General features: G+C 45.1%; 1 protein-coding gene across 6 annotated transcripts in view; it reads right to left on the bottom strand.

Annotated features, from left to right (window-relative positions):
• LSM14A (LSM14A mRNA processing body assembly factor) overlaps positions 1-14,218 on the bottom strand; it is a 151,293-nt gene that overhangs the window by 77,357 nt on the left and 59,718 nt on the right. For all 6 annotated transcript variants that reach the window (XM_081107879.1, XM_081107878.1, XM_081107877.1 and 3 more), the window contains 3 exons: positions 8,042-8,224; positions 7,768-7,942; positions 6,080-6,311 (listed from right to left, as the gene is read on the bottom strand). In XM_081107879.1, the coding sequence (XP_080964005.1) occupies positions 6,080-6,311; positions 7,768-7,942; positions 8,042-8,224 (590 nt within the window). The remainder of the gene's footprint in view (positions 1-6,079; positions 6,312-7,767; positions 7,943-8,041; positions 8,225-14,218) is intronic.

Genomic DNA, 14,218 nt, shown 5'->3' with positions numbered 1-14,218 from the left:
TTCCATTTTCCTCAGAACTAGTTGCTACTATGTATCTGGCTTATACTGCTGATTGTCATCCTGTTAGAAATATACATTCCCTATGTTAAAGACTAACTTTATCTGTGCATACAACACCAAAGCATTTGTACAATGTTGTTAAAGTAGAATACATATGGCATGGTATAAGTTGGTGCAGAAAGAATTACGAGGAAGATGATCCTGCCACCCCCACCATAGCCAACCTTTACATGTTCCGATTTTTAAAAAATCTTTCAGAAAGCTATCTGATTAATCCAGACCTGTAAGAGCCCAAAAGCTGTGGTTTTCTGAAAGGAAAAATAAGCAAGAAAGAGGAGAGATGGAAAGAGGGAAAGACAGAGATGGAAAGAGGGACAGAGAGGATAAAGTGTGAAAGGGAGAGAGAACCATACTGAGTCATTTGGGATACCCCATTGTCTCTGGATGCTCCCTGAAGAAACACATGGGAGGCAATCTGTCTCATCCATCCTGGTGGTTTAATGTCTTAGCAGCAGCATATAAACCAGGAGCTGGCTGTCCTCTTATTATCCCTGGCCTAACTCCCTCCCCTCAGCGCGCACCCTCCCCCCACGCAAAAAAGGGGAAGAAAGCGCCATAGGACCAAACTCAACACAAGTTTATGTTTCTAACATTATCCTTAAGGAAAATTGGGCTAGAAGTCAAAGAGAGGGAGTTTTGGCTTTATATATTAGTTTGTACCTAGATCTGGTCAATGAATGAATGAGGTCAGAGTCTGAATCAAAAAACAATGTGACTATGAGTGAACTTACTTAAACCAGATAAGTTAAAGGGTAATAAGAAATGGGGCTGGGTATGTCAAATGGGACCCTCAGTAAGAGGAGGCAGTGCAATGTCACATTAGAACTTTTTAACCACCAAGGCAATGCCTCAGGGTCCAGTGAATCTGTCACTTCTTGAAACACTCAAGCAGATTTTGTCAGAAACACACTAATGCAGATAAAGACTCATGTAGACAACTTCTACAATGCATTCTAATACTGCAATATACAGGGTGGGGCAAAAGTAGGTTTATAGTTGTTCATATGGAAAATAATCCTATCTAATAATAGACAAACATGGTACTTAACCGTACCTCCGACATGCTTCCCATTGGCTAATCAGGGTGATATGCAAACTAACTGCCAACCAAGATGGTGGCCGGCAGCCAGGCAGCTGAAGCAAACAGGAGGCTTGCTTGCTCCAGTGATGGAGGAAGCCAAGGTTCCCCGCCTGCCGCTGCCGGCCTCTGAGCTGCACTCTAAGCAACTATGTTGCAATTATAGAAGCTAAACAAAGCCCAGATACCTGCTTTCAGCAGCCAAGGTCTCAGAGCTGGAGCCGAGCCTCAGAGCTAAAGCCGGCTCTCAGCTCCAGTGACAGCTATAGAAGGTAAATAAATCCCAGAATAAAAAAGAAAAAGAAAAAAAGGAGAGGTTGGGAGCTTCAGTCACCCGCCAGCCTGAAAACGGCCCTCAGCCCCTCACCCAGACTGGCCAGGCACCCCAGTGGGGACCCCACCCTGAAGGGGGTGTGACCAGCTGCAAACAGCCATCATCTCCTCAGCCAGGCTGGCTAGGCACCCAAGCAGGACCCCACCCTGATCCGGGACACCCTTCAGGGCAAACCAGCCAGCCCCCACCCATGCACCAGGCCTCTATCCTATATAGTAAAAGGGTAATATGCCTCCCAGCACCGGGATCAGCGGAGCCGCGAGGCCTCCTGGCCTGGGATCAGTGGAGCCTCCCAGCACCGGGATCAGCTGAGCAGCGAGGCCTCCTGACCCCTGGAGCAGTGTGACAGGGGGCAGCGCCCAAACCCCGATTACCCTGTGGCTGTGTGTGACAGGGGGCAGGGCCACAACCTCTCTAGCCGCCCTGCTCTGTTCATGACAGGGGAAGGTGCCCCAACCCACGGATCGGCCCTGCTCTATGCCTGATAGGGGGGAGCTCCCCAAACCCCTGATCGGCCCTGCTCTGTGTGACAGGGTGCGGCGCCCCAACCCCCCATGGGCCCTGCTCTGTGTGTGATGGGGTGGAACCGCAACAACCTCCCCAATGACCCTGCCCTGAGTGTGACAGGGGGCGGCGCCCCAACCTCCTGCTCCGCCCTGCTCTGTGTGTGACAGGGGGCGGTGCCCCACTCCCCTATTGGCCCTACTCTGTGTGTGACGGGGGGGGGGGGGGGCGGGGGGGGGGAGCTCCCCAAACCTCTGATTGGCCCTGCTCTGTGCGTGACAGGGGGGAGCTTCCCAACCCCCTGATCGGCCCTGCTCTGTGTGCGACAGGGTACGGAGCCCCAACCCCCCTGATCGGCCCTGCTCTGTGCGTGAGAGGGGGCAGCGCCCCAGTGCCCTGATTGGCCCTGCTCTGTGCGTGACAGGGGGTGGCGCCGCAACCTCCCCATCGACCCTGCCTTGAGTGTGACAGGGGGCGGTGCCCCAACTCCCCAATCGGCCCTGCTCTGAGCCCGACCAGGGGCTGCACCTAGGGATTGGGCCTGCCCTCTGCCACCCGGGAGCGGGCCTAAGCCAGCAGGTCGTTATCTCCCGAGAAGAGACTGTGAGAGGGCACAAGTGGGGCTGAGGGACACCCTACCCCCTGCCAGTGCACAAATTTTTGTGCACTGGGCCTCTATTAGAATTAATAATAATACAAGAATCAAGGCTATGTTTTGAGTATGTACATACAACTGTAAACCTACTTCTGCTCCACCCTATCTATGAAAGGGTTTTAACTAAAGGATCAAAATGCCTGAATAAGTGAGACAGTTAAGAAAATATTTGCATTAATAAGTGCATATATCATGCACACAGTGATTATTCAGTTTAGATAAAGTAAAATAACAGTCCAGTCTTTACACAGACAACAAGACAGCTATGTTTTCAAATATCTAAAAAATTATGTAGAGTAAATATACTCTGTGTATTTACAAAGGACAGAGTTAAACTAATCATTTGAAGATATAGGAAAAAGATTTTCACTCAAATTGTATGTATACTAGTATCTGTGAAATCCAAATAACTAGATATCCCTGGGGTGGGATAATGGTCTCAGGAAAAGTAAGGTCCCAGCTACCAAAGAGGTTTGGCTAGGTAGGTCAGACCTCTCAGACGCTTTCCAACTGAGACTTTAATGATCTGTAAAGGTGTATCTGAGATAAGACTGTGCAACTTTTTCCACAAATGTCAAAACTGAGTGACTGAAAGGTTTAATGACTCAATTGAGATCATACTAGCAATAAAATTCTCACTGGGACCACAGTCTAATTTAAATGCACTTTTTCTCAAACCAAGCTGACTCAATATAGTCTTCAACAAGGAGTTGTCCTAAGTTCTTCAACTGGTAGCTGATATGCCTAAAGTGAGGTAAAGAAAGACTGAAGGTCTGAAGACCAATCAGTAGGTTATTATCGTAGTTGGCAGGGACATGTCAAAGGAATGAATGTGGTAATGTGAAAATGGGCCATGATCATGAATACCTCCACGCCCCTGGGGACAAAAGAATGGCAGGTTTGGCCAGTTAAGCTCAGTGGTTAGAGCGTTGGCCTGAGGATTGAAGGGTCATGGGTTTAATTCCGGTCAAGGGCACATACATTGGTTGCAGGCTCGAACCACGACCCCGGCAGGAGCACGTGCAGGAGGCAACTAATTGCTGTGTCTCTCGCATCGATGTTTCTCTCTCTGTCGCTCCCTATCCCTTCCACTCTCTCTAAAGATCAATGGGAAAAAATCCTCAGGTGAGGATTAATGAAAAAGAAAAAAAAGAAAGAAAGAAAGAAAGAAGGAAAGGAAGGAAGGAAGGAAGGGAGGGAATGGTATATTATTAGCCAATCAAACACTAGGAAGAGGCAAAGCTGAAATAATGGGAAGGCAAGATGATGATAAGGTCATTCTGAGGAAGGTTAAGTTTAAGTTGATCACAGGCACAAAGCAGGTGAAGATAGAGCAATGCAGATGGAAGCATATGAGGTCCAAACTGAAAAAGTGATTAGAAGCTTTGCTCCGACAAGCTGGAAAAGGGAAGGGGAAAGGGAAAGTCAGAGAAGGAAGAGGGAAGGGGGGCAGAGTGGGAGAAAGAGCGCACTTGGGCATGCTTTAGCCCATGCAAGAGTGCAAACAGAAGCATGAATGCTTTCAAGTAGCAGCAAACTGAATGTTCCAGGCAGAAGGAATGGATAAAAAAGGTCCTGAGATAGGATTAAGCTTGTCCCTAAACAAGAGCAAGAAGGCCCACATATCTGTGTCAGGGTGAATGGAGAGAAGCAGAGTCCCACTGGCAAAAAGAACTAGAGGTAGTTCTAGACTTCTAACCTGGAGAAGATCATGAAGCATCTTATAGGCTGTGTTGAGAAACCTGTGTTGTTTTATTTAAAAAAAAACTTGTGTATAAAAAACAAACAAACAAGAATAAAAGACTCTGCCCAGCCAGTGTGGCTCAGAGGTTGAGAATCGACCTATGAATCAAGAGGTCACAGTTCAATTCCCTGTCAGGGCACATGCCTGCGTTTCGGGCTTGGTCCCTCCGTAGGGCACGTGCAGGAGGCAGCTGATCAATGATTCTCTCTCATCATTGATGTTTCTAACACTCTCTCCCTCTCCCTTCCTCTCTGAAATCAGTAAATGTATTAAAAAAAAAAAGAAAAAAACACTTCAAGTTGGGTGTCAAGTATTGCAGAGGAATTAAGAGCAAATATTTGTGAAAAGGCTACTGAATTCTGTAAGCAAAATGTTACGGGCAAGCGCAGTAAGTTTCTAAGATATAGTTTTCTAGCTGGAATGGCAATTTTGCGTCAGATGTGCTGCAGCTCCATTAGGCCACCATGGCTGAATAGCCAGAGCTAATGATGAGGCTAATTTTCAGCAGTCTTGGCTTTGATGAGACACTATCAAAGGCATCAAAATTAATAGACCAGCCCTGGCTGGCTAGCTCAGTTAGTTAGAGCGTTGTCCCCATATGCCAAGGTTGTGGGTTCGATCTACGGTCAGGGTTCATACAAGAATCAACCAATGCATGCATAAGTAAGAGGTACAACAAACTGATGTCTCTCTCTCAAATAAATCAATACAAAATAAATAAAAAATTAACAGATCAGATCCCAAAGCCACTAACACAGAACCTTCAGAAGGATCTCAACAACAGTCAGTTACAATGGGATTTTGATCCTTTCTGTTTATATACCTTCCTCTCCGCTATCCCTAAAAATCAATAAACTAGGATAGTGACAGACTCCTTTAAATAATAGTACATATAAACATACTATAGAGATCTATACAATTTTCTAGGAGCAGTTCCTGTATGCCATGTCAATATCATGAGATTTTTCAAGACCATGGCAAAATAAGAAAACCAAGGAATATGCGGTTGCGTTTTTCACAAAACTAAATTAAGAGCACTGACTCAGGAACAAATGTACTAGGTTCAAGACCCAGCATCATCCCTTACTAGCTGACTTCAGACAAGTTATTTAATATCTTTATACCTATTTCCTCATTTGTAAAATGGGGATTAAAAAGAGAATCTACACCACAGAGTTGCTGTGAGGTTTAATATATACATGCAAAATACTATATAAATGTTAGCTGCTATTAAACATATAGGTTTGTCTTCCATTGTGAAGTATGTCCTTCTTAGACTCTTTTAGTGTTAAAGCATACTTTGTTATCTCAAATAAAGATGGTATGCTATAATACTTTTGTGGATAATGCCTTAAGTGATCTTCTGTGCTTCCAACAAAATATAATCTTAAAAGAAGAAATGAAAAAAAAAAAAAAAAAAAAAAGAAGAAATAATCCTAAGTCAGTTTCTAATAGCTTTTTTGGGGAAATTTTACCAATCTGTAAAATCTAAAACTATAGTTCTATAATAAAAAGACAAAAAAGACTTATAGCCAAGTTACTACTCATTAAAATTATATAAATATCCTAATCAGGTAAAAATGAAAGTTATACAAATGCCCTAAAAATATTCACCCCAAATAGGATAAAAGTAAGAACATTTTGAGTTTCATTAAAATGCATGCTGTTTGGCATGCAGTTTTATGAAAAACATATAATACTTACTCTATATTCAAAATCTGCAAATTCCCTGCCCCCACGACCTCCTCTGAATCCACCACGAAATCCTCTAGGGGTGGTGAAGGTACCACCTCTACCACCACCACGCCCTCGGCCACCACGGAAACCAAGACCTCCTCTGCCTCTGTATCCCCCACGGCCACGGTTTGGTCGAAGTGGGATTCCAAATGTTTCAGCATTTAATCTTCTTTCTTCAGCCCAGGTTGGTCTCCGTTCTCTATTTTAAGCACAAATAATCTTTAGTGTATATCAGGTTTTAAAGAACATTTTTCAAGCAAAACTATGTAACACTAATTCCCAAATTAAGGCGAAGCAATTCCTAAAGATCAAGTAAGAATAAGCATCTTATTATAAAAGCCATCACAAACTGTTCTTGTTCCTTTAATATTCTGTTAAATCTCATGTGAAAATATAACTGGTATTAGATTCTTGCAAATACAGTTAATAAAATAAACATGGTAACAGCACCAATATAATGGGACTTCAGATATAGTGGGATTGGCAATTAACTCCAACCCCCACTCAGCCCCAGTGGAAGAGAAAGTAAAGCCGGAAAAGGAAACCCTGTCTCAGGAAAGTGGGAGCAGGAGGGTAGGTCCCTGAGTTCCCAGTATGATCCTGGACCTGATGCCTGAGGCAAGTGTCTGAATTGCTGCTGTTGCTGCTTCTATTCTAGAGCCCAAACAGGGCTGAATCATCCCCATTCCTGTTTAAACAATGGCCACCAGGTGGCACTAAACCACAGCCTGGAGGACAATTTGGATTGATCAGCAGAATCCTTGGAACTCTTTTAGCTTGTTATGCTAGGTCCTTTAACATGACAATTTTCTGGATCGACATTTACTTAAATGTGGCAGAGTTTTACTATATCAGCAAACTTCAAAGTAACATTAGTACTTTGGTCCTGCTTTATTTGAACTATACTATAAAGGGTAAAGTAAAAGGTCTTACTTAGATGAAAGCTGTTTTTGTTGTTGTTTCCTTTTTATTGATGAAAGCTTGTTTTAATTACTAATTTTAATTTTTGTGCACTTACTTTCTTTTAGGAAAATAAAACATCAAAAATTTGCTGTTGCCGAAACCGGTTTGGCTCAGTGGATAGAGCGTCGGCCTGCGGACTGAAAGGTCCCAGGTTCGATTCCGGTCAAGGGCATGTACCTGGGTTGCAGGCGTATCCCCAGTGGGAGATGTGCAAGAGGCAGCTGATCGATGTTTCTCTCTCATCGATGTTTCTAACTCTCTATCTCTCTCCCTTCCTCTCTGTAAAAAATCAATAAAATATATTTAAAAAAAAATTTTGCTGTCATTAGATATTTTTGTTTTATTTTTTTGATTTTTTGATCCTCCTCCCCTGAGGATATATTTTTTCCATAGCTTTTCAGAGAGTGGAAAGGAGAGAGAAGTAGGGAAAGAGAAGAGAGTGGGGGACACACGAATGGCTGCCTCCTGCACAGCAAACCTCAACCCAGGTAGGAGCCCTTGACCTTGACAGGGAATCAAACCCTTCAGTGTGTGGGCCAATGCTCTAACCATGGAACACACCAGCCAGGGCAGATATTTTTAAGTATTCATTAAACTTTGTGAAATTATAAGAAATCATAAAAAAAAGAAAAAAAGAAATAATTTCACACATCAATCTCCTAAAAGCTTAAGAACAGCTTAAAAGACAGTACCTATTATCATCACAAGAAATATTATCAAAGAAGGATTTAGTTTTGTCATAATAGCAATTAGGTCCAAGTGGATCTTCTTCATCTGCATTTCCTTCACTGTTTAGAGTATCAACTCCTGAGTCTCCTTTATCTTCACCATTTATAGGCTTCTCCTGTTTCTCAAGTTTATCTTCCACTGAAAAACAAGCACATACCATAAAAGTCAACACTTGTACTAAAAATCGATTCACAAGTTAAATAAGAGTATTTTCTGAGTAGAAAAATAAAAATTCACCTTTCAATTTAAGTTTATTATGAAACTCTCTGTCAATTTCCTCCTTGTTAAATTGTGCATTTGCACTTTCAAAGTCAAAGTCTTTCTCAAATTTCATAGGACCATCTCGTCGAATACCAAATCTTCCCCTGCCACCTCGATGACACCCACGCCCTCTCCTTGGAGCTGAAGGAGCACCTGGAACTATGTTAATAAGGAAAAAAAATAAGCTGGTTTAAGACAGATGACATCATTATGGTTTTTATATTGAATGGTTAACAACAGAAATGCTTATAAGTCTCTATACATTATTATATTTTTATATAAAAAAGAAATGAAGTTTCACTAACATTTAATATATAGCACACATGAAATTTATAAACAGCACACATGAAATTATATTTATGAGGTCCACACTCATATATATAGGTGAGAGAGTGCACAATCAAAAATTTGGGAGATGTTGGTACTAAATTACTGTATACTCCTTGAGGGCAGGGATTATGTTTTGCTTATTTATATTCCTTACTAGAGGCCTGGTGCATGAAAATCATGCATTGGGGGAAGGGATGGGTCCCTCAGCCCAACCTGCGTCCTCTTGCAGTCTGGGAGTCCTCAGGGGATGTCCAACTGATGGTTGAGGACAGTGGCTGGCAAACTGTGGCTCGCGAGCCACATGCAGCTCTTTGGCCCCTCGAGTGTGGCTCTTCCACAAAATACTGACTTCTGTGCATGGGCCACAAAGTTTCAATTGCACTGTATGTGCGTGCCCGCACGTGGTATTTTGTGGAAGAGCCACACTCAAGGGGCCAAAGAGCCACATGTGGCTCGCGAGCCGCAGTTTGCTGACCACGGACTTAGGACATCCTTAGCGCTGCCACAGAGGTGGGAGAGGCCACTGCCCCTGCGCTAGCCAGCTGTGAGCCTGGCTTCTGGCTGAGCAGTGCTCCTCCTATGGGAGCACACTGACCACCAGGGGGCAGCTCCTGTGTTGAGTGCCTGCGCCCTGGTGTTCAGTGCGCATCAATCATAGCAACTGGTTGTTCCACTGCCAGGCCAAAACCAGCTCTCCAACATCTGCCGAGGGGTTCCGGATTGCAAGAGGGTGCAGGCCAGGCCGAGGGAACCCACTAGTGCACGATCGGGCCAGGGAGCGATGTGGGAGGGCTCCAGGGTGTGTCTGGCCCGTCCTGCTCAGTCCCAATTGGCCGGACCCCAGCAGCAAGCTAATCTACTTGTTGACTATCTGCCCTCTGGTGATCAGTGAATGTCATAGCAAGTGGTTGAGTGGCCTTAGCATATCATTAGCATATTATGCTTTGATTGGTTGAACAGACGACTGGACAACCAGACAATTAGCATATTAGGCTTTTATTATATAGGATACCTACAGAGTACCAAATACATTGTGGGTTCTCCAAATTTAGGAAGCCGCCCTAGCCAGTTTGGCTCAGTGGATAGAGTGTCAACCTGTGAACTGAAAGGTCCCAGGTTCGATTCTGGTCAAGGGTACATACCCCGGTTGTAGGCTCGACCCCCAATGGGGGGCTTGCAGGAGGCAGCCGATCAATGATTCTCTCTCATCAATGATGTTTCTATCTCTCGCTCTTCCTTCCTCTCTGAAATCAATAAAAATACATCAAAAAAAAAATTAGGAAGCCTTTTATGGAAAGGATCAGAGGGAACAAGATTTACAGTAAGAAAAATAGTCTACAGCCATACCACCCAGAACGCGCCCGATCTCGTCTGATCTCGGAAGCTAAGCAGGGTCGGGCCTGGTTAGTACTTGGATGGGAGAAAAATAAATGAACACGAATTAAAACAAACTGCAAGATGGAGATGTTATTGCCACATCATAAATAGCACAAAAGACAAGAAGCACCAGGTGTCAACCATTCCAAACACTTCCTACTCCATCTTTATTGTTTTTCCTCTAAGTGGCTCCATATTATTCAAGGCTTCCTATACCTAGTCTTTCTCTATACTATAACTAGAGGCCCGGTGCACAAAAATTTGTGCACTGGCGGGTGGGGGGGTGTCCCTCAGCCCCACTTGTGCCCTCTCACAGTCTGGGACCCCTTGGGAGATAACAACCTGCTGGCTTAGGCCCACTCCCGGGTGGCAGAGGGCAGGCCCAATCCCTAGGTGCAGCCCCTGGTCGGGCTCAGAGCAGGGCCAATTGGGGAGTTGGGGCGCCACCCCCTGTCATGCACAGAGCAGGGAGGATTGGGAGGTTGCGATGCCACTCCCAGTCACGCTCAGAGTAGGGCCAATAGGGGGATTGGGGCACTGCCCCCTGTCACACTCAAGGCAGGGTCGATGGGGAAGTTGTGGCGCCACCCCCCGTCATGCACAGAGCAGGGACGATCAAGGGGTTGGGGCGCTGCCCCCTGTCACACACAGAGCAGGGCCCATGGGGGGGGTTGGGGCGCCACACCCTGTCACACACAGAGTAGGGCCGATCCGGGGGTTGGGGCGCCTTCCCCTGGCACGAACAGAGCAGGGTGGATAGGGAGGTTGTGGCCCTGCTCCCTGTCACACACAGAGCCACAGGGCGATCAGGGGGTTTGGGCGCTGCCCCTTGTCACGCTGCTCCAGGGGCCAGGAGGCCTCGCGGCTCCGCTGATCCCAGTGCTGGGAGGCCTTGCTGCTCCGCTGATCCCGATGCTGGGAGGCTCCGCTGCTCCCGGGTTCGGGAGGCCTCGCGGCTCCCCTGATCCCCCCTTTTACTATATAGAATAGAGGCCTGGTGCATGGGTGGGGGCCGGCTGGTTTACCCTGAAGGGTGTCCCGGATCAGGGTTGGGTCCCGCTTGGGTGCCTGGCCAGCCTGGATGAGGGGATGATGGCTGTTTGCAGCTGGTCACACCCCCTTCAGGGTGGGGGTCCCCACTGGGGTGCCTGGCCAGTCTGGGTGAGGGGCTGAGGGCCGTTTTCAGGCTGGCGGGAGACTGAAGCTCCCAACCTCTCCTTTTTTTCTTTTTCTTTTTTATTCTGGGATTTATTTGCCTTCTATGGCTGTCACTGGAACTGAGAGCCGGCTTTAGCTCTGAGACCTCGGCTGCTGAAAGCAGGTATCTGGGCTTTGTTTAGCTTCTATAATTGAAACACTGTTGCAACTCCAATTCTGAGGCCCGGCTGACTGAAAGCAGGTTTCTGGGGTTTGTTTAGCTTCTATAATTGCAACATAGTTGCTTAGAGTGCAGCTCAGAGCTGGGCGGCGGCAGGTTAGGGCTATGTGTAATCTTTAATACATACTGACCTTGGCTTCCTCCATCACTTGAGCAAGCAAGCCTCCTGTTTGCTTCAGCTGCCTGGCTGCCAGCCACCATCTTGGTTGGCAGTTAATTTGCATATCGCCCTGATTAGCCAATGGGAAGTGTGTTGGAGGTATGGTTAATTACCATGTTTGTCTATTATTAAATAGGTTAACAGGATTTATCCTATATAGTAAAAGCCTAATATGCTACGTGCCTGGTCATCCGGTCAGATGTTCAACCAAAGTGTAATATGCTAATGATAGGCTAAGGCCGCTCAACCCCTTGCTATGATGTGCACTGACTACCAAGGGGCAGACAGTTGACCGGTTGATCAGTGGCTATGACATGCTCTGACCAGTAGATTAGCTTGCTGCTGGGGTCCGGCTGATCAGGACTGATTGAGACAGGCCAGACACGCCCTGGAGCCCTCCTGTGGTTTCTCTCCAGCTGACCAACCTCCCACATCCCTTCCCGGCCCCAATCGTGCACTGGTGGGGTCCCTCAGCCTGGTCTGCGCCCTCTCGCAATCTGGAACCCCTCGGGGGATGTTGGAGAGCTGGTTTTGACCCGATCCTGCAGGCCAGGCTGAGGGACCCCACTGGTGCATGAATTCATGCACTGGTCCTCTAGGTAGGTATAATAAAACAATACCAAAGCAGTATAAATTATAATGAAAACTTGAGAACCCAAATATCCAACACAAGAGAAACTGTTAAGAAAAAAAAAGGAATATGGAATATGGAATAATACTTGATATGAGTTTATAGAAACATACAGGCCAACGCTCTATCTACTGAGTCAAACCAGTTAGGGCTATGTGTAATCTTTAATACATACTGACAAATATTGGAAGTGACTACAGAGTAACAGACATGTTTGTGTTCATTGAAATTTGGCAAACTGCCCATTTGAGCAAACAAAACACAACCCCCCGCCCAGCAACGTATGCAGACACTTAAAAAAAAGTTGTCCTGGCTGGGTGGCTCAGTTGGTTGGAGTGTTGTTCCCCTACACCAAAAGGTTGTTTGATCCCAGGTCGGGCATGTAACGGAGGCAGCAGATTGAAGTTTTTCGTTCACACTGATGTCTGTCTGTCTGTTTCTCTGTCAAATCAATAAACATAATCTTGGGTGATTTTAAGTATAACATTTTAATGAACCTTGGGTGATGAATTTTGAAGAGTGAAAGATACTTTTATTATTTTATGTAATTTTTAAATGATGAAGTATAGTAATTATTTTGAGAGAGGGGTTCTCTCCTTTTCCAAATTAAAAAAGTGGAATATAGCCGTGGCCAGTGTGCTCTGTGGTCAGAGCATCAACCTGTGCACTAAAAGGTCTCAGGTTTGATTCCCGGTCAAGGGCACAAACCCGGGTTTTGGGTTCACTCTGTGCCTCGCCCCACCCACTCGGGTGCATGCAGAAGGCAATGGGTGATGCATCTTTCACATTGATGTCTCCCCCTCATCACCCTCCCCACTTCCTCTCTCTCTGAAAAGCAATAGAAAAAACATCCTTAGTTGAGGATAAAACAAATAAACAAACAGGTGGAATACAATAAATCAAATCAGAAACTTTGTCTATGACATGCACATAGCACATAATAAAAAAATGTATAAAAAATGTACAGCACATGAGGTGTTTATACATTTAAAATATATCTAGCTTTTAAAAACTAAATGAAAGATCACTTTCCATTCTTACCTGAGCAAGGTAATTACACATTGCCTTAATTTTTTAAAATTGGAAGTGTTTTAAGTTATAATTTGTTCTCTACTAATAGAATGAATGAATTTGAGATTAATAATATAGATTACAAAACACAAAATATACAATCTTATTAGATCAATAATTATGAAAGGAAGTTAAAGTTCTTTTTTAAAAGAAGTGTATTTTTTATTGATTTCAGTGAGGAAGGGAGAGGGAAGGAGACAGAAACATCAATGATGAGTGAGAATCATTGATTGGGAACTGTGACCTCCTGTTCACAGGTTGAAGCTCAACTTGTAAGCCACATTGGCCAGGTGGAAGTTAAAGTTCTTGAACAATTACTTCAAAAAAAGGTTCAGGGCATAATTAATTTAAATGAGAAAAATGCCAAACTTTTTTTTTAAATCCTCACTCAAGGATATATTTTTCCACTGATTTCTAGAGAATGGATGGGAGATAGGAGGGGTTGAGGGTGGAAAGGAAGGGAGGAGGGGAGAGACGGGGAGGGAGACAGGGAAAGAGAGAGAGTGAGAGAGAGAGAGAGAGAAACACTACGGTGAGAGGGAAACATCAATTGATTGCCTTCTGCACAGGTCCCTGGGCCTGGGGAACCTGCAACAGAGGTATACACCCTTGACTGAGGTACACGCCCTTCACTGGGAATTGAACTGGAGACCCTTTGGTCTGAGGGCCAGCACTCAAACCACTGAACAAATCAGCCAGTGTGAAAATGTCAAACTTTTAAGGTACAGATAATTTTCTTAAAAACATAAAAAAATTTTTTTTTAATGCTAGTATGAAACCGACACAAAATCATCTATCCTATCCTATCCTATAATAGACAAACATGGTAATTAACTGTACCTCGGACACGCTTCCCATTGGCTAATCAGGGCGATATGCAAATTAACTGCCAACCAAGATGGTGGCTGGCAGCCAGGCAGCTGAAGCAAACAGGAGGCTTGCTTGCTCCAGTGATGGAGGAAGCCAAGGTTCCCTGCCTGCCGCCGCCCAGCTCTGAGCTGCACTCTAAGCAACTATGTTGCAATTATAGAAGCTAAACAAACCCCAGAAACCTGCTTTCAGCCAGCCGGGCCTCAGAGCTGGAGTTGCAACAGTGTTTCAATTATAGAAGCTAAACAAAGCCCAGATACCTGTTTTCAGCAGCCGAGGTCTCAGAGCTGGAGCTGAGCCTCAGAGCTAAAGCCGGCTCTCAGTTCCAGTGACAGC

The sequence above is a fragment of the Myotis nattereri genome (genome assembly GCF_964212035.1).
Source record: "Myotis nattereri genome assembly, chromosome: 15".
In the NCBI taxonomy this organism is placed as follows: Eukaryota; Metazoa; Chordata; class Mammalia; order Chiroptera; family Vespertilionidae; genus Myotis; species Myotis nattereri.
This window is presented reverse-complemented; position numbering and strand designations above follow the sequence as displayed.